Source organism: Manis pentadactyla, chromosome 14 (assembly GCF_030020395.1).
Source record: "Manis pentadactyla isolate mManPen7 chromosome 14, mManPen7.hap1, whole genome shotgun sequence".
Classification (NCBI taxonomy): Eukaryota; Metazoa; Chordata; class Mammalia; order Pholidota; family Manidae; genus Manis; species Manis pentadactyla.
This window is the reverse complement of record NC_080032.1, coordinates 15583618-15604630: the sequence shown is the minus strand read 5'-3', so window position 1 is coordinate 15604630 and position 21013 is coordinate 15583618. Positions and strand designations below refer to the sequence as shown.

General features: G+C 43.4%; 1 protein-coding gene across 4 annotated transcripts in view; it reads left to right on the top strand.

The window, feature by feature from the left end:
• The first annotated feature begins 17716 nt into the window (after positions 1–17716).
• Positions 17717–21013, top strand: part of CCDC60 (coiled-coil domain containing 60) — a 150495-nt gene continuing 147198 nt past the window's right edge. For all 4 annotated transcript variants that reach the window (XM_057491457.1, XM_057491456.1, XM_057491455.1 and 1 more), the window contains exon 1: positions 17717–18232. Coding sequence is in view for 1 of the 4 variants with exons in the window: in XM_036929488.2 (XP_036785383.2) it covers positions 18143–18232 (90 nt within the window). In the remaining 3 variants the exon portion in view is untranslated. The remainder of the gene's footprint in view (positions 18233–21013) is intronic.

Below are 21013 nucleotides of genomic sequence, written 5' to 3'. Positions count from 1 at the left end.
AACCAAGAAAGCCAAGTCCAAGACAAGACACTTAACAAAAACTGTTTGCAAACAGCTTGGAAGTCACGGTGTTTCCCTTAAAAAGGTAATTTCTTGCTTGGAACAGTGAGAAATTAGATGCAATCTGTTTTGATTTTTTCCCAATTTAGGACATGCATTAGCAACCAATCTGAAGACATGCCAGCATCCTTCTGTCTCAAGGATATGTTAGCTCGGTTTATGTCTCTGTTTACAAAGGATGTCTAAATCATCCTACAGGAAAAGCAGCCCAGAATTTATACGGCAGGCCTGGAGACAAGCTGAGATGCCTCTTCCTGGATATTATTATTAATAAGAATAAGAATAATTACCACTCACTAGGCATTTACCATGTGTCATGCCTGGTGCCAAAGCCATCCGTCACCACACAGCCCTGTGGGAAAGTCAGGGTGGAGGAGGCTCCTTTTAGCTCCTCAGCATCTGAACACCCTTCCTGTTGGGGAACACTCCCACTGGGTGATTCTTGGTGGGACCTGGTCCTATTCCCTCCACAGATCCAGGAGAGATCAGAGCTCCATGAGCTCCCCAATATCTTTCCAGAACATTACATTTTTGCATAAATTAACCAATGCCTGTTTCTACTGTTTACATCCAAGCATACTGCTACATAAAAGTATTATTATCCCCAATTTATAGATAAGACCCTGAGACTCAAAGAGAATAGAAGACTTGGACAAAGAGTGAAAAAATCTATTGAAGGGCAGAGCAGAGCTACATGAAGGTGTGGGGAAGGCCTAATGCAGTGAGCATAAGCATAACTTTGTGGCAGGTTGGCTTGGTTATGAAGACCAGCTTCCTCATTGCTGGAACATGTCTGTCACATTACTTAACCTCTCTCTGCATCTCCATTTGTTCATCTAAAAAATGCAGATCGTTCTTGAGAGCACTAAAAGAAATCATGTATATATTGCTCTCAACACAGCGTCTGTCTGGCACATAGAAAGTGCTCAAGGCATTAACTGTCTTATCTGTTATTATTTGTGTTCATTAACCTCTTTCTATCACATCATGTTGTAAGTGGGGGTTCTCTGACCTACTAGAAGGATTGTTGGCTTTATTTTGGCATCCCTTCCACCCCCTAGAGACATGGTTGAAGGAAAGTGGAGGGTGAGTAATAATTCCACCAGGAGTAACATTCCACCCCTCAATGTGGGGGTGGCTTCTGGAAACATACATGCGCTCCGGTTCACTCTTGTGTCAGGAGGACCCTGGCAGAGACCAGCAGAAGCTCAGCCTGGGCTCATCCATCACACTAATGACGATGGATTTCCGCCCCTTTGCCACTTGATCACCAGCTGCCTGGGGTTTTATCAGCATTTCCCAGGGCAGAGCAGGCCACCTCCAACTTCTGCCCACGAGGGCCTTTTTTCTTACTCTGTGTCACCCAGAACAGAGCCAATTAAAGAGCTCATTCATCTCCCCAACCTCTCCACCCCTTTAATTACAGAAACAGTGCTGAGAGTGGAAGAAACAGAACAAAGGACAAATTTATTTACCCAGGACATAAACAAGATGATCAGAAACAAGCATTCAGAAGCCCTTAGCTCCTAGGAGAATTTCCATTTGCTGACCCCTGCCTTACAAAAATCTCAGGCCTTTTCACATAATTATAAAAACCCTGAGAGTTTCACCTTCTCGAGCTACTTGCCGGCACGCGGTCCCCACCCTGGCTCCTTGCTCTCATTGGCCAATTTTAAGCATCTCCAATGGGGCTTTAAATCAGAGTCTCTTGAGATAACACAGGAAGCCTGAAAGAAATTCTCTTTTCCTGGTGAAATTTTCCCACTGCAGGTTACCTGGCATGACTGAGGTACATAAGCGGGAGAGGGGAGGGGGCAAAATTACAGTGGTTTGCTTGTTTGGGGTTACAAATCATTTAACTTCACATCACAATGGCATTAAGCCAAAAAGGGAATCTATTGGCTCCTGTAACCGAAAAAAATCAATCACCGAAGCGCCCTTCAGGCACAGCTCAATTTAGGAGCTTTAAGTATGTCATCGGGTTTTGTCTCCCTCACCTGGTTTTCTCTGTGTTGGCTCCTCTCTCATGGTTGACATGCTCCCCGGTACTCCAAGCTTTCAACCTATCAGTTCCTAGAATTGAGTCCCTTTGCATTAGTTTTGGTCCTGTGACCAGAGAACAATCTAATCACTGTGATCAGAGGATGAAATGCACCAGTTGGCTAGACCTGGGTCACAAGTCCGATTCTGCATCTGGAGCAAAAGGCCAATCCTATCTGCACCATATGGACTGAGGATGTCAGAGGGATGAGTCCCCAAAGAAAAATCTGGGTACTGAACCCAGAAGAGGGGAGATGAGTGCTGGGCAGATAAAAACTCCATCAGAGACTCCTCTGAGGTGGGTTTTGCAGAATACACCACAGTCTTCCTGGAATAGCTTGGAAGTGGTCCTTCAAGATCTGTTATGGGTTGAATCGTGTTACCACCCCCTCCAAATTCCTGTGTTGATATTCTAAGCCCCGTATCTCAGAATGGGACCTTATTTGGAGATAGCATCTTTACAGAGGTAATCAGGTTAAAATGAGATCACGCAGTGGGCCCTAATCCAATATAATAGGGGTCCTTTTAAGAAGGAGAAATTGAGACACATGCACACATACAAAGAGAATGTCATGTCAGCATGAAGATGACCATGTACAAGCCAAGGAGAGAAGCATGGAACAGATCCCCCCTCACAGCCCTCAGAGGACACCAGCCCTGCCAACACCCTGACCTGGGGATTCTAGACTCCAGAACTGTGAGACATTGAGTTTCTGTTGTTTAAGCCACTTAGTTGTAGGTAGGTTTTTTTTTTGTTGTTGTTGTTAAAGCAGTTCTAGAAACTAACACAGCATCTTTTAAGGGCGATGCCAAGCCGGGCGGTTGGCTCCTGCCTCACGCACCCTGGGCGACTCCAGAGCTCCACTTGGATTCCCGCACGTCCCTGGGCCTTATGCCACCATGACCACTCCCAGCTACCAGTTCCAATTTCCAGACGGGTTTTCTCTGTTCAACACAGCATTGATTCTGATACGAAACTCAGCCCTTTTTCATAAATTGCCACCCAAGAAAGGAATCCATTCATCCAAGATACGTCTGTACACTTTGCTGAAGTCCTAGAGTAGGGAGAAGGGGTTTAGCTGCAAATTTCTGCACAAAGCTTCAAAATCAAATAATAAGAATTCATGTTCATTCATACATTCATTCATCCAAAAAATATTTATTGAAAGCCTATTTTGTGCCCCGCATAGAAGCATGAGAAGATTCAGTGGTGAACAAGATAAACAAGAACCCTGTACTCGTGGAATGTATGTTTTAGTTGGGAAGACATATGGTAAACAACTAAATAAACAAGAGAATTCTGGATCATAGTAAGTAAGTGTCCTGAAGAGAATAGTAGGGTTGGGTGGGGACTTTGGGGATGATATTTTTATTGAAGGAGAGTCAGGAAATGGCTCTCAGAGGAAATGAAAGTGGGACTGACTCAGAAAGAAAGGAGACATGGCGAGACATGTGAAGGCAGCAGGCAGAGAGGGGAGGGGAGAGCATATGGGAGGTGCAGGAAGGTGGGGACAGGGCCCAGGCATCCTGGATAAGGTTAGGCAAGTGGCCCCCAACCCCTCGAACTAGCTTGTAGCTACTTCCCTTTCCCATTAGTCAGAGATTTGTTCATTTAGAAACTGTTGGGTAGCCCCAGATCCTGTTCTAAGTGCCAACAGAACAAGGTTGTCCAATAGAGATGTAACACTAGTGATATCTGCAATTTAAAATTTTCTAGGAGCTACTTAACAAAGAAAGGAATAGGTGCAATTAAATTTAGTAATATATTTTGCTTCACTTAATATACAAAATGCTGTATTTCAACGTGTAATCAATATTAAAAATTGTTGAGATATTTTGGAAAACTTTTTTTAGCACTAAGTCTTTGAAACCCATGTATGATTTACACTTAAGCATGTCTGAATTTGGACTTGCCACATTTTAAGGGCTCAATAGCCACCTGTGGCTATGGCTACCATACTGGACAGTCTAGTTCTAGATGCTATTCCAGACTCACCGCTAACCATCCAATGGGAGGAGGAAAATGGACCATGGGAAATTCCTTTCAAAAGCATGTAGTATGAGCTCAGTTCTAAAAGTGTACATGGACTAGGAAGCAGAGATGCCATCCTGACCACTCTCCCATTTCTCTTAGCCTCAGTCTAGGAAAAAAAGATACAAGAACAATATTAAAAGCTACCAGATTCTGAAAAAGCAGCTTTGGAGGGATTCCTTATATCATAGTTGACCCTTGAACTGCTTGGATCCACTTATATGCAGATTTTTTTCAATAAATATATTGAGAAAAGTTTTGGAGATTTGCAACAATTTGAATAAACATTTTCTTTTTCTCCAGCTTGCTTAATTGTAAAGAATACAGCATATAATACATATAACATACAAACTACATGTTATTTGATTATTTTATCAGTAAGGCTTCCTTGTGGTCAGCAACAGGCTATTGGTAGTTAAGTTTTGGGGGTGTCAAAATGATACGTGGATTTTTGTGCAAGAGTTCGGCACCTCAACCCTTGGAATGTTCAAGGGTCAAGAATAAATAAAACATAAATAAATTCATTATAATAAATAAACAAATATGTATGTATGTATGTATGTGCATGTGTGTGTATATATATCTTCTTGGTGTGTTGTTTTCTTGGAGGACTCTAATATAGAGGGCCACAGAGCAGCATTATCTCCCTGACAATGGGGCCGAATTTTCTCTTAAAGGAATGGAAAATCCCACAGACAGACCACCTTGGGCCAAGGTCGTAGAATGCCGATGCGGAAAGGCAGGCTGAGCAGGAGGCGGGTGTGAACCCAAGTCAGGCAAAGCCCTGAGCAATGCAGGCGCTGGCAGGTAGGGGGAGCTCTGCAAAGGTCCACGGAGCTGGGCTCGGGCTCGCTGAGTAGTTACCCCAGGTGACAGATTCAGTCAAGTCAGCATAAAAGTTGCAGCTTGTGGCTGCCACCGTGGGTAGCAAGGTCTGGCCTGTGCTTGAAGGGAGGCGCACAGGGCCGCGGCAGCAGCTGGAGGCAGACGGAGCGGAGCTGAAGCGGAGAGAGCGGCCCCTCGCGGGACATGTGGAGCAATGGTCCAGAGAGCCGCGGCTGGACAAAGTGACAAGATGAATTTGTGGAACCTGCACGTGTTCCCCAGTGGGGGAAGCCCTGGTTTTACAATGGAAAATAAGAAGAAAAGAGGAATAAAAGGAAAAAAATGGAAGGGAAGAGAAAGAGTGAGAGAGAGAGAAACTTCTAGAAACTGAGTGGGTTAGGAGCTTGAACGTCACCTTTAAGGTCTTGCGGGGAAGAGCAGCACCACAGACTGGTAAAATCTGGGGCCTACTGGCAAATAAATAAATAAGCCAATTCACTAATTTAAAAGCTGTGTGCCCAGGTGCTGGGCTGAGCCCTTTCCATGGCTCATTTAATGTACCCCTCACAGCAGCATTGAGGCCAGTACGCCTCTCTCACTTCATGCATGAGGAATCTGAGGCCCAGAGAGGCTAAATAAATTACTCAAGGTCACACAGCTAGGAACTGGTACAGTCAAGAATTGAATCCCATTCCGCTGTTAACTGATTACACTCAGACTTCTGAAAAGGTGTTCTACAGAACACATTACCCAAAAGGTCTCCGTTAAAAAAAACAGGAGGAGAGGGAGGGAAGGTGGTAAATCTGACCAAATAAAATTGGAAAGTTTGGCATATTATCACCCACTAGAAAAGTCATAGCCCAAAGCAGGAGGCTGTTAAGAGATTGATCTGGTTATCTGTTGCTGCGTAACAAATCAGCCTGTTTTTTATGTGCCAACTTGACTAGACCATGGTACCCACATATTTAGTCAAACCTTAGTCTACATAATGCTGTGAGGGCATTTTTTAGATGGAATGAACACTTAAATCAATAGACTTTTAGTAAAGCACATGACCCTCCATGATACGGTGGGCCTCACCTAATTGTTTGCAGGCTTTGATAGAAAAGATGGATGTTCCAGGAGGAAGTGGGAACTGTGCCTGCAGCTGCCTTGGGAATCCAGCTACAACATCAACTCTTCCCTTGGTCTCTAATCTCCACCTATCAGCCCACCCTACAGATTTTGAACTTGCCAGCTTGCACAATTACATGATCTAATTCCTTAACATAAATTGCTAGACTCTCCCTCTCTGTATATAGATACATGTAGATGTAGATATCATATGTCTACATAGAATGTTTTAAATTATATATGCATATACATATATGTACATATATATATACTTGAACTCCTTACCAGGCATCCCAGTGTTCCAGTAAACAAGGCGCTGGAAGTCACACTGCACCATTTCCACCATAATCTAACAGTCTCAGATTCCAGGGGAGAGGACAAAGGCCCCCACCTCTCAATGGGAGAGTAAGAGATTTTGCAGCTTGGTTATAAAACCACCACAAAGGTCCTATAGTAAAGAACTCTGTCTAATCTTGCTTATCCCAGCTTTTCTCAAGATTCCACTTAGCTATCATTACAGGTTAAATTGTGTCCCCTCCAAAATTCAGATTTTGAAGCCTTAACTCCCAGGATCTCAGAATGTGACTTTATTTAGAAATAGGGTCATAGCAGATGCAATTAGTTAAGATGAGGTCATATTAGACTGGGGTGTCCTTATAAAAGAGGGAAGTTTAGATGCAGACATAGACATGCACACAGGAAGAATGACATGAGATGACAAAGCCAAGGAACATCAAAGATTGCCCATCAAGATGATAAAGACATTTTATAAGCCAAGAAACATCAAAGATTGCCCACAGCCTACCAGATGCTAGGAGAGAGGCATGGGACAGATTTGTACAACCATCAGAAGGAACTAAACCTGCTGACTACTTGATCTTGGACTTGCAGCCTCTGGAACTGTACAATAAATTTCTGTTGTTGAAGCCGCTCCTTCGATGGTACTTTGTTACAGCAGCCGAAGCAGACTAATACCAGTGTAAACTCCATTCATTCACTCATTCATTCACTCACTCACTCATTCAGCCAAATGCAAGGCCCTTCATGGCACAGCTCCTGCTGATTACGGCCCTCATCTCTGACTCCCTTCTATTCTGCTTGCTTTCTGTTTCCTGAAACTAAACTTTTTGTAAAGATTAAATAAAATAACATATGCAAAATGCCTGGCAAATAGGAAGTATGTGATAAATATCAATCCCCTCTCTTTAGCTATTTGTCCTCTCTGGATCATTCCTACTTGTTCCATTGACCCTGCCTGCTTGCAGGGCCCCCAGGAGGCCCCATGGCCTGGGGGAGGCTCACAAGGGCAAACACCGCTGGGGGAGAGAGGCTTCTGGACATTCTCTGGGTTTGATGGAAGCAGCATCTGCTGCGTGAGCAGGGAACATTGCTGAGCCCCTGCAGGAGACTGTGCTGTCTGAACTCCAATAAAAATTAGCTGTGTGGCTTTGGGCAGGTCTCTGAACCTCTCTGGGCCTCAGTTTCCTCTTTTAAGCAACCCAGATATCCTAAGGGATCTTATTCCCTTTAAGGTCTAGATAAGATTGATACAGATACTCTTATACAAATTGTAGAAAATCTGGAGCTCTCACTAACATTTCTGTGAACTCCCAGGGGAGCTTAGTTCTGTTTAGGGATCATCTGGATGTGGCACTCCTGGGGTCCCTTTCCACACTGGGACAGCCAGATGAGGAATTCGGCTCTTTCCTCAATCTCCACCAAGCTAACTGCTTGCATAAAGTATTTGTCTGAATAGGTGTGAATGTAGTGTTTGCTGCCCACCCCAAATTCCCTGGATGTGAACACAATTTTCTGGAAACCCTCCTTGCCCACCTTAAACCAAGTTAATGTGGGTGTGAAGCCATTTTTGGTTCCCAGGGTGAACACATGACCCTGGCCTGGCCAATTAGAGCATTCCATCCCCTTTGAACAACGATTGGTTCAAACATGGTCATACGATCCTAGTCAATCAAATGAGATTTAGTTCTGGGTTTTCTGGGGAAAACCTGTTTGGAGTCAATACCTGAGAATGAACCCCAAAAAAAGAAAAGAAAAGAAATATAAAACCACACCAAGTGTCAATGACATTATTTAAGGCCCCAGACCCAGCCAAGCCTGGTAGATTCAATTTCATAAGCAAATAAATGCTCCTAGCTTATTTTTTCTTAACCCACTTTCAGTTTTATTTCCATCACCTGCTCCCAAAAGAGACCTAATATTAAACCTTACTGAAAACTTGAGAGGGTAGATGAAATTACAGCACAGCAATGCAAATAATATAAATTCAATATTAGATATTCTTGTTCCCAAAAGTCCTTTGTTTGTGTTGTTAACTCAGGTTCTGCCCCTCTCTGCCATGTGGCTCAATGCTCCCCATTTCAAGTTCCTATTTATTCCTTGTATAAAATGGTTCAACTACTCCCACCAGCGCACCCTCCCCCGCTACAAGCAGTTCTAAAGTATTTCCCTAAACAAAGAAAATTCCCTCCTTGAGGGGAATTCTTGTACTGGCCATTGAGAAAATAAAATTTTCACTCCTTTGCATATAAAATGAAGAGGCTGGACAAAACCTTTTCTATGTTTCCATGCAACTTAAAACCTGGTGTTCAAAATACAATAAAGCCATTAAAATTGTGACCTAGGAGGATGTCTTTCAAAATATATGTCACAACCCATTAATGGGTCTTAAAATCAATTTACTGGGTCATAACTGGCATTTTTTTTTAAATGAAAGAGAATAAAATAGAAAATAACAGAGTACATAATACATAATAGAGGTGAGTAGTGGTTCATGAAAGTTTTAGTTCAATTAAAAATATAGAGGTATTGTACATGCGCTGTACTAGATCATAGTTTAAAATGTATTTCTTACTGTGGTACAAAGAGTATGAAAGCTAATGGTATAAATCAGTACTTGGTTCAAGGAAAGATGTCATTAAGTTAAAAAAAGTATATTTAATGTGATCTAATTTTTGTTAAAGAAAACAGGAAAATAAGATATAAATGTAGATATAGCTATATCTGAAAAAAATGTAATAATGTATACAGAAGGCTAAATTAGTATCCTTGGGTGGGGGGACTATGGAGGTTTTTCATTTCGATATGTATACTTTTTATCTTTTTCCTGAAAAATTGATGTGTTACTTCTACAGTCAAAAATTTCTTAGAGCCTATTATTATTTTGAAAGGTAAGTATATGTCTAAAAACCTCCCTAGAAGAATATCTGTAAGAAATACCCAAATATTAACAGTGCCAATATTTTTTTTGGTTAACTCTTTGTCTTACAATTTTCCCACAACAAACAACTATTACGGTACAAATAAGAAGGAAAAGGTTTGTCTTATTTTCGTGATTCTTCAGTGGATGAAAGAAGTTGACAAACAGAACTTGGAAAATCAGAAAACATTGTCAGGGGCAGGGTGGGGGATGGGGGACAGATACGCAAATCTTTGCATGGCTTTTCCACATCAGTGAGTTCTTTTTCTTCTTTTAGCTACTGTGTGATGAAGGTATATGTTAGAATTCAGCTATTATCTATTCCAAATGTCACATTTCTCAACACCTGTTTGAAAAACGTATTTTATGGAGAAAGAAGTATCGCTGAAGCTAAGAGAAAGAGTTTCTACAAAGATGCCAGAAGTCGGGTGGTTGCTAGACAAGAAACAGTTGTGCCCTTCTGCGGCTGTCCTTGAACAGGATGCAGACGGCAGCGGAGGACAGAACCAGAGAGAGGAGGCCGAGACTCTTTAAGAAAGATGCTGTCAGGAAATTGAAAAATTGGACCACCCCAGCCATACTGTCTGAACAGTGACACCTAAAAGGAGGTAAGAGCGGGAAAATTGCCTCCCCAATGGTTGGTTGAATTGTGAGTTCAAAATTATAAGTTAGAAAAAGAAATTACAGGGAAAAAAATGGATGGGGGGCGGGGGGTAGGAGGGTAGAGGAAGGAGAGAGAGAGGTAAAGGGAACAATAGCAGTAAACTAAATTCTTACCTGTCACTTTTCAGAAGAGCAGGGGGGAATGCAGTATGGGGAAGAGATACATTTGGGGTCAGATAAACACAGATAGGGACATTTCAACCTTGTCTTGGTAACAATCAATCCAGCAGCCTCATCTAGAATGCTCAGCCTTCTGGCGAAGAAACTGTTGTGCCAGAGCTTTGTGCCTGGAATAGGGAGCCATTTGTTCTTCTTTTCAGAGGATAATGCTTTTGTGGATGGGGAAAGGAACTGATACTTACTTTGACTTGTGGATTTTTAAAATAACATGTGCAACTGGGTTAGGAAAAAAACTGAAGCCATACAAAAGACTCTCCAGTGTCAAGTAAGTCGCGCTTTATGCTAAGCATCTTCTACTTGCCCCCTTTCCAGACTGGCTTTGCACTTCTATGGCCCCATAAGACTCCCATGTCCTCTGCCTTCTAGATGGCTCGAGCCAATAGGAGGCATTGGCAGGAGGTCAGAGGCCAGCAGCAGATTATGTCTGGGGCATCCTTCCTGCATGGTTGTCAGGCTGGCTGTGCCCCTCAGCTACCAATCCCTGGTCCTCTCAAGGAGGTCCTGGCGACTGGATCTCTTTGTTTCATAGGCCTGGTAACCACTCCCTCCCCTTGTCCCATAGAAATGGTCACAGCTTCACTGATGCCAGCGCTCCGTTACTGCACTTTACCTCATTACAACCACACTTGTGTAAATAGTCCCTTCGTAAACACCTTAAAACAGATATTAAGTAGGTAGGGGGAAGATTGAACATGTCAAGTAGAGACATGGAAGATAGAAAAGACTGAAATTGAATCTCTAGATGTGAAAACTGTGTGAGATGAAAAATGCACTGGATGAGATTAAATAAACACTGAGGAGGGGAAGATTGGTGAACTTGAGGACAGCATTATCTACTTTCTTGAACACATTAGTCCCACTGATTTTAAAGAATGTGTCTGATAACTCTTATACCTGGATAACCTTTGGTTTTGCTTCTATTGTTTCTTGTTTCTCTTGATCTTTTGTAAGCTAGGACCTGTCTCCTAGCTTGGGGTAATTTTTTTATTGGTTGCTGGCAATGTGTATGCAACATTATATAGATATTTTGAGGCTCTGAATAATATTATCAACCTTCAGAGAGGAATACTTTTGATTTCTGGCAATTAGAGGAGGGAAAATCACCTTAATCTAGTCAGAGATTGAGTTGATTTAAAGATGGTTTTTAGTCTTTGTGAAGACTGGTCTATTTCCTTTTTACTGTTATTCTTTGAGTATATCCCATCAGTGGATTCTAACTAGAAGGAAGCAAGCAAGAAAGAAAGAAAAGGAGGAGGGATGGAGAGAAGAGGGAAGATTTCACAGGACAAAGGATTTGGGAGCTAATAACGCTAGCTAAAATAGATTTTATACCTATTATATATTATGTTACTTTTCTAGCATATGCATTAATACATGTTCTGTGTCTAATATATGTAATTGTTGGAGATACCTAAACAAAGAGATAGACAATTATGTCATTAAATCTCCTGGCTCTGTAAGTTTGGTGATTTGACTTTTATTCCTCATCACAAGGAAACTAAAGTTTACATAAGTTAAGAAACTTGCCAAGGGCACACAGCTAAAGTACAGGATTAAAAATGAGGATTTAAACTCAGGTCTGTTTAGTTTAAATCCCAGGTTTTTTCCTTCTCTGGGCACTGCCTCTCGGTTGAAGTCACTTCCAAGTCTAGCTGTTATGATCCTGTAGTTAAGATGGCCAGTCTCTTGTGTGAGAGTATATATATATTAAAAAATATATATATATATATAAATCCTATTTTGGGATATATATATATATCCCAAATAGGATTATAATTGATAAGGGCAGGAAATAACCCTTCAGTAGAAAAAGAGCTAAACTGGTCAACTCTTCCCAACATAGGTGACAACATTTCCACTCAAAGCAGCTGAAGGAAGACAGTAACAATAACACAGCTCTAACAAAATGTTATTCATGGATTCAGATAAATGGAATTTTTTGGATGGTGTTAACCTCAAGCCCACCTGGATCCAGGCACACAGACTTCATCAGAATTCAATCTCTCTCTACATCCTGCTTCTTTCTGAGTTGGCCTCATTTTCAGAATGGCTCTTCCTTGGGGCATAAAAAAAATATACCTTCAGACCGAGCCCAATACACATCCCTCTAGCTCCAGGACCTGAAGAGAAGTCCCTTTTCCTTGAATGCCTTGTTTTAAAAAAACTACTCTGTAAAAACAATTCTGGAAAACAATTCTGATTTGCCCAGTTTGGTTGACAACCTTACCACTGGTCCAATCACTGTGGCCAGCGGAAGTGGGGTTATCTATTGGCCAGAGCTGGGTGATAAGTTCACTCCTGGGACCTTCATGGAAACACAATCCGCATACCGTAGGACCCGTTCCCCAGAAGTATGGAACCTGATGGGCAAAAGCATCAAATGTCCACTGCATGAGGTCTTAGCTCTGTGTCCTGGTGCTAGGCTCCCGCGAGGAGGGGTTGGTGATCAGCTAAAGTTGATCTTAGGTCTCTGCAACCAAACATCTATCACCTGACCTGAATGAAACCACTCCCCAAACTGTAGCTCCACGCTGAGGACAGACTGGGCCCTGTCGAATACTAAGGAAGGAGCTGAACAGACTGTTGGATAGCCATAAATTGGAACTCCATTTGAGCAGGCACTCATTTAAAAACCACGTTAAAAAAAAAAATGCATCTCTAGAAATGGGAGGATATTTATATCTTATTATCTGAAAAAGCAGCTTATAAACAGGATTTGTGGCAGGGGTTCCTATCCCACCCTGTGTGCTAGAATCATCTGGGAACTTTATTTTTATTTAATTGAAAATGCAGTGATGCCTAATATTTAATTTTAAATCACTGACTCTGCTGAGCTGTGCTGCACTCTTCCTCTATTATCCCAAACACTTGGTGAAATCCTACTGTACCCATGCCTGGGAAAGTAGCCTTTTGGGGCATAAATAAATTGGGGTGGAGAGAAGGAAGCTGGAACAAGATAGGGGGTGTATTTGTTTCCTGGGGCTGCTGTAACAAATGACCAAGAATGGGTGGCTTAAAACAACAGAACTGTAATCTTTCCCAGTTCTGGAGCTAGATGTCCAAAATCAAGGCACTGGCACAGTCATGCTCTCTCTGGTGGCTCTAGGGAAGGATCCTTCCTTGCCTCTCTCCTAACTTCTGGGAGTCGCTGGCAACCCGTGGCATTCCTCAGCATGTAGACACATTGCCCCAGTCTTTGCCTCTGTTATCTCAGGGAATTCTCCTTATGCATATTCTGTCTCTTTGTCCACATTTCCCTCTTCTTATAAGGACACCAGTCATGGAATTAGGGCCCACACAACCCAGTATGACTTCATCTTATCTTCATTATATCCACAAGGACTCCAATTCACATTCACAGGCACCAGAGCTTAGGACTTGAACTTTTCTTCTGGGAGGCACAATTGTACCCATGTAGGTAGGAAGCAGGCTAGATGGTACTGAACAGGAAATTGTGGAAATCCATGGGAATACCTGGTGAGGGGTGTTTAGCTAGCTGGGATGGGAGTTTGAGTTGTCTCATGTGAATGTTAAAGCAAAGACTTTCCCAAAAGGCTAGAGAAGTTGAAGTTTTCCAGGTGGCTTGGAAATCCCAAGAGTCTTGGCAGGACTTGCAGAGATGATCTCAGGTTGTTCTGCTGAAATGAACATGCACACACACACACACACACACACACACACACACACACACACACACACACACACACACACACCTACCTTTAAGTGAAAGAGCATCAAGACTTGTGACAGGGCGCTGAAAGAAATCACTGAATTTGGAATCATAAGAACCTGAGTTCTCAGGCAACCTCCACTGCAGACAAAGTGCCAAATCCCCAAAGCTTCAATTTCCACCTTTGTACAATGATGTGAATAATTCCATCGTTCCAATTCTGTCCTGCAGTCCAGGACACTGTGAAATGAAGCATGCACAAATGGAAAGCGTTATCCATGAAGGTAGCCTGGGCCACATCCCAGATTTCCAGTGGGGGAAATGTGCTAAGAAGCCTCCAAGAGGCCACACTACTTCCCCCACTGCTGGGCCTGGTATGTCAAAGGAAAGAAAGAGGTTAACACTGGAGTTTCTTCTCTTCATTCACAAAGGTCCAAACTCACCTCCTCTTGCTGTGCAGTTTGGACCATTACAGGAATATGGGATAGGGGGCCACAGAGACCCCCGGGGACAGTGTAGCAAGCAGTGACCCCTTTAATGAAATACAGGAGTCTGTGGAGGTGGTACAAATATGCAACATCAAGTGGTATTTTATCCTGGCTGCAATTTGTCAATAGATCGCCAGGTGTCAAGGGAGCCCCAAGTGTTACTTTTGCCCTGGGCCCCATAAATCCAGTGCTGGCATTTCAGTAAAAATAGCCAGAAGTTCTCTGGGTGCTAGATGCAACATGGAAAAGTATATTAAAGATACTCAGAAAACGATGACTTTTCCAATAGGTTTTTAATGCCAAACATATGTATTACTGACTGAAATCCAAGTGTTAAGCAGATTTTGAGATTGCACTTCAGCTCCCCCAGCTGGTGTCCGACACATTCCAAAATTTTTCTTCTACTCGATATGTCTATTTTTAATCCCTTCCAGTGCCTTTATTTTTGGCAAATTGGGAGGAGAGAATGCCCATCGCTTCACGTCTTCCAGATCACATTCTGCATACATCAACCAGGAATTAAGAATTAAGCATCTTAATTCTTATCTTAATTCATATCTTAGTTGTCAAATATTTCACTGTTGGGGGATGTATTTGCATATCTGAAAACATGCTGGCATCTTGATGTTTAACATAAGAAACTCTTTGAGATATCTATGACAGCGATGGCGAGAGGGGGATTTGGGGGCACGGTGGGCAAAGCAGGGAGCCAGTCCGTGCAACAGGATGAGGGAGAGGGCCCCACTCAGGATCCACCTCCCTGGTTCTTGCAGTCAGTGCCGACTTAGGTTGGGTTCCCCAGCAGCAGACCTGGAACAAGAGTTTGGATTTAAGGGGTCTATTTGGGAGGTCATCCAGGCAGTGCCAGAGGGGAGTGAGAAAGTGAAACAGGGAAAAGGGGAAGCAGCCAATGTGGGGTCATCAGTTGGGCAGGCAACTGCAACAGGCAATGGGGTTGCCCAAGTCAGCCCTGGAGGGGACCTCTAGGGGCACACAGTCTGCTCCAGAGATGTTCTACCCAAGGGGTGAGGAGGTGAGGGCTTAACCACCAACTCCCCTTAGTCATTACTTTTTGTCCATGCCTGTGGGTGTTAACTTCTTGTACCTCCAGGCTGCTCAGCTCATAGACAGAAAATGGGCCTATATCTTTATGGTTCCCAAACTATGCACTGAGGCACCTCAGGGTGCTGCTGAAAATTCACAGAAGAGGATAGGGATGTTTTTAATTTTTGAGGGAAACACAGTGACCTCTATCCTACCTTGCATGAGCTCTTTGTTTGAGGTGGCTCAGTGTTAGGGGTTGATTTGTGTACTCCTAAATTCATATGCTGAAGTCTTAACCCCCAGTACCTCAGAACTTGACCTTACTTGGTGGAACACCTCAAGTGCTGGGAGCTTATACTCTCCCCACAGAATATGCCTCTGCACGAACAGAAACGAGAAAGAGAAGGCTTTGAACTCCATGCATTGTCATTTCACTTAGTCCTCCCAGCCGTATGAAATGGGCATAACTACCACTATTGGCATACATGGTGAAAATGAGGCTCAGAGAGGTAAGGTGTCTTGACAAACACCGCACTACCAGTAAATGGCAGAGCCAAGATTTGAACACAGATCTTTGCGATTCCAGATCCCTTTCTGCTTCCAGTTCTCACGTGACTCTGAGAGGTGGGTATTAGTAACAGAAGAAATAAGAGCTAAACTTTACTGAGCATTTCCTTTTTGCTAGGCCTTGTGTTTCTCGTGGATTATCCATTTGGTTTTTGCTGTTGTCCTATGCAATTCTCATTGAGGTTGCTCAGTGGCCAAGTCAGTCTGACTCCAGAGCTCAGGCCTTTTAAAACAATGCTCTGCTGTGTATTTCCTTACATTGAACCTAAACCTCTTCCTATTTTCTGGGCTCATAGAGAACTTGTTCAGCCCTTCTTTGTAAAGCCTGTCCCAGGAAGCCATACAAAGACAGCCTTTTGTCTGTTCTGCTCAGGGCTGAACATTTCCCATGCTGTCTTCTTTTCTCATCCTCTCTCATTTCCAGCCCCATCTTCTGAACATCATTCAGTTTATCTGCATCCTTCTGAAAGCACTTACTGATTGCTTAATACTGCCCACAAAAGAGGCAGGAAGACCCAAACTTCCTCTGAAAGAAGGTCAGACTCAGTCTTCAGACATTGGTGAAAAAATACTGACTTCCAAGCATCAGCATGTAGAGCTGTGTGGCTAGGCATTTGATATTCTGGGGGAGGGTCATCTGGCAGCAGATGCCTTCTAAAGAGAAAGTGAGGTCAGTGGGTGGCTGAGATGACATCATGATCCTCGGTAGCTCAAGATTTAGAGAGCAAGTGAGTCAGATTGATCCAGTATGAAATAATGCCAAGGATAAAGCATGCAAATCAGAACATGTGTGATAAATCTTTTACAAGCTGGGAAGCTGCCCCATAGGGTTATTGGAAGGATTAAATAAATTAATGTATGTAAAGTGCTTAGTAGAGCACCTGGCACAGAGCAAATGATCAATAAATATTAGTTAGTATTAATATCTGCTGTGGAATGAACACTGCACTGTAAAAATGACTAATTCTTCCTGGGGATGGGTTGTCAAGAAATAATTATAATAGTTGCCATTTAACTAGGATTCCTCCCATGCTCAGCCTTTATGTACATTATCTGTTTTAATCCCTGACAACCCCCAGTAAAGTTATTTTCGCCATTTTAAAGATATGCAATCCAAGGCTCAGCCAAGTTAGGCATCTTAGGCTTGGTCATGTGTTAGGTGGTTACAGCCTCAGGTTTGGCTTTGAATGGCAGCTCAGGCACTTTCTGTGTGACCTTAAGCATGTCATTCAATCTCTCTACGCCTCAGTTTCCTAGTCTGTAAAATAGAGTAATAAAACATATTCCTTGAAACCATGCTATATGAGTTATTATATGGAAAATACTTCAGTGTCTAGCACAGTCTAAGCACTCAATAAATGTCATACACATATATACATATATATACGTATACACGTGTGTGTGTGTGTGTGTGTGTGTGTGTGTGTGTGTGTGTACAAGGGGGCTTGGCAGGATGAGTAGGAGTTTGTCAAGTGGAAAAAGGTATCTCGGGTTAAGATAATTGTGGGTCTAAAGGCACACACGGGGCTACCCAAATCAAGGCACTAGTAGGTTAGTGATAGGGCAGAGCGGAGTTTGGAAGGAAGGCGTTGTACTTAGGAGGACAGAAAAGGGCCAAGATCCTCAGGCCTGAGAGAAGAAACCAGTTTGGAGAATGTGGTTCCCCGGCCAACCGCCTATTCCCGGATGTCATCCCCGCGGCTCGTGGGAGCTCGTGACCCCGCCTCCACCAATCCCAGCCAATAAGAAAGTCCTCCATGGCGTCTCGTTGCCAGGCAACCGAGTCGCCCCCGCCTCGCCTTTAGCGGCCGCCTCCTCCTAGCAATGGGAACCTGAGCCGCAGGCTGCGGCGCCTTAGGATGGTGATCTGGGGGCCCCTTCTTGGGCCCCCTTCAGAGTTTGTCAGTGGAGTTTTATTTTTTTAATTCATATTTTTGTTTATAGGAGAGAAATACACCCCCTTTCAAAGAATCGGGAGCTCATAAAAGTTTGGAACTTTCTAAAAAGTGAATAATTTCAGGCTTGCCATCTGGACTTCCTTATCCTGTTTGTGAGAAACCCAAGTGACTTGCTTTCCCTTTACTCCTGGGTCAGAAACCTCTTTGGACTGTGTGTAATTGGGTGTGCACTTGTGAGTCAGGGAGAAATTGCTGGAGCCCCTCGCACCAGTGGTTGCTGAAGCAGAAGATTCCAGAAAAACCATTCCCTTGCGGGGCACAAGCTAAGCCTGAAGGATTTCCAAAATGACCAAGGTACCAGCCACCAAGAAGATGCAGAGTTCCCCCAATTCCAGAGCCCTTTGGCCCTTTTATGGCTCAGAACATCTAATCCAGGTAAGGCTTCCCTCTCTGCTGAAACCTGTCATGTTTTCAAGACCAAATGAAATAAGAATTAGCCTCCAGGCCAAGAAGGGCCAGGGAAAGGAAGAAGAGTCATGGTGTAATTAAATTGTCCAGACACATCCCTGTTGCTATAACTGGTTGGTTTCTCATAAAGAATGAAAACGCCAGCCAGAACGGTGAGCCCGGCCATCCTATTAGCTAGTAATTCCAAAATGATGGAATAAATCGGCAGTGACACTGTAGAACATCAGAAAAAAATTAAGATGAATTGTAGGTTTGCCGTCGCAGAAATTATTTTTAGCGATCCACTGGGCTCAGGGTACGTGCACATCCTCTCTCTCACTGAGAGACTGCACTGTTAAACTTTTGGTTTTGAAGGCTGACTTTGCTATTCACTAGCTATTGACATTAGACAAGTTGCTTAGCATCCCTAAGCCTTTGTTTCCTCATGTCCTTGAAGTGAGAACAGGAACATCAGCTAGGCAGAAACAATGTGAAGACTAAGTGACGTAAGACATGGCAATTGTTTAGCAGGATGTGAACACATGATGATGTGTATATGTGACATGAAATACCGTTGTTGATCTGAAAGCACAGAAAAATCTTTGGTATGTATTTAATGAGTGGAGTCAAGCATTTTTGTTTTAACTAATCGTAACTGGGTAGGCTGATTATGTCTTTGTTAAGTGTGTCTTTGTTTTAGTTATCCACAGATCTCTGTAGCACCACTGATCAGCCAAGTCAGGTGAACGGTGGGAGAGAGAGTCAAGGCGACACCTGCCCATAGTGATCCACCCACAGTGGCAAATCTTATGGCTCAGAGTCCTGCCCCAGGAAGGAAGGTCCCAGGGAAGTCGGTACACAAAAGCGAGCTTAAAACTCACCCATGCTTACCGGGTGGTCCAAAGGGTTCCTGAGCTTCTATTTTCTAAGGATTAGCACAACTTTATGGCCCCTGTCATTGCTCAGCCCTGTTAGTGAGCTCACTGTGCAAGATGCAATCTTCACTTGCCTCCTTTCATTTCAAAATACTGCCCAGAAATGGGTTCCATACAGAGTAGCCCCCTTTGGGACTGAGCTCCCTGCATAGCAGCAGGGGAGAAAGGGAAGAAAAGAATGAGGACTGAGATGGATGTTTCAGAAGCAGAGGTGAGTGTGAGAACATGAGCAGCAGGCCCACATAGCCTGGGTTGGAACCCTGGATCTGCCCCTGAGCAGCCGCATGACCTTAGGCAAGTTGCAGCACATCTCTGCTTTGGTGTTACCATCCGTAAAATGGGGATATCATGGTGCTGCCTCCTGGGATCTCTGTGAGCATTAAATGATATGCCCAAAGCTCCTAGAACCATTCCTAACACACAGCACTTCCTCGATTTTTGTTATATTGTTATTTCATTCATTTAGCAAACATTTGTTGAACTTGCTATGGGCTAACCATTTGCTCTTGTAATAAATGAGACTGGCCTTTAAATATTTTACAGTCTGTAGTGTGTATGTTTGGGATGGGGAGTGAAAGAGATAAACAGATAATTGTAATGTACAGTGATCAATGATGTCCTGGAAAAGTATTATTTGGTGTCATGGGAATGCAGAGGATAGCTAACTCAGACTCTGTGTGTGTGTGTCAGATTTGTGGGGAGGGGGCTGGTGGACTCAGGGAGATAAGAGAAGGGAAGAAAGCTTCCAGAGAACAATTGGATAAACTAAGATCTCAGGCATTAAAGCCTCCCTGAAGTTGTGCTGCCCGCAGCCTACTTTTTCAGAAGTAATGAAGACCCAAGGGGGTCCCTGGCCCACGTGTAATAACCCTCAGAAATTTCAACCTTTTTGAGCTACCATCCAGCATTGATTAACCTAAACCAGGCTAATTAGAAAGCAACAAGCCACACGAAAATATGTACAGATTTTAAGATCAACTTCTGGTACAAACCAAACCAATACTATTTTCAGTGGTGATAATAGCAATGATGATAGCTGAGCATTCACCATTCCAGGTTCTGAGCTAGATATTTCAGAACCATCTACAATACTTCAAGATAGGAGTGGCAACAGTTGGCAACACCAAGGCCCAGCGAGGACAGGTCCCTTATTCAGGGACACTGGGCAGCAAGGAACAGATTGGAATTCCCATCTGTCTGGCTCCAGAGTTCCAGCTCACCCTGCCTCATGCTGATCAGGCAGGGACAGAAGTTAGCATGTCCCTGGGGGGACACAAAAAGGGTGTAAGGCACAATCACTGGTTTCATATAGTTTTCAGGTTTGTTTGGAGGGAAGGGGACAAACATAAAAGAGAATAATAAATGTCAGACAGCCAGGTAGGTGTCCAATGGGAAGTGATCCATGGGAGGTTCTGGCTTCTCAGAGGAAGAAGGTGAGGCCACACTGGGCTGCATGGCAATACCACTTCCTGTGAGCCCACCACGCACTAGTGCAGTGGGTGACACCTGCGGGAAAGGGTCCTGAAACCCTGGCCGCCAGCCACTTTCCTTTCCACAGAGATGGAAGCAGTTACACCATAACTACTGTTACAGTGGCACCCTGCCTTGCATAGCATTTTCGTGTCTCCGTTTTTAGCATGAATAATATATGCAGACCCTCTGCGTGGATGCCTTTTGCTGAAGGAGCCTTTTGCTCACCCTTATGTTGGGCTCCCTGATCTTTTAGGGAGCTCCTTTTCCCTTTGCTTCCCAAGGTAGCAAAAGAGAAGTCTAATGGGATTAGCTGTGTGAGAGGGAGGGAGCAGGGCATGGGTAGTTACCATGGACCCCCATT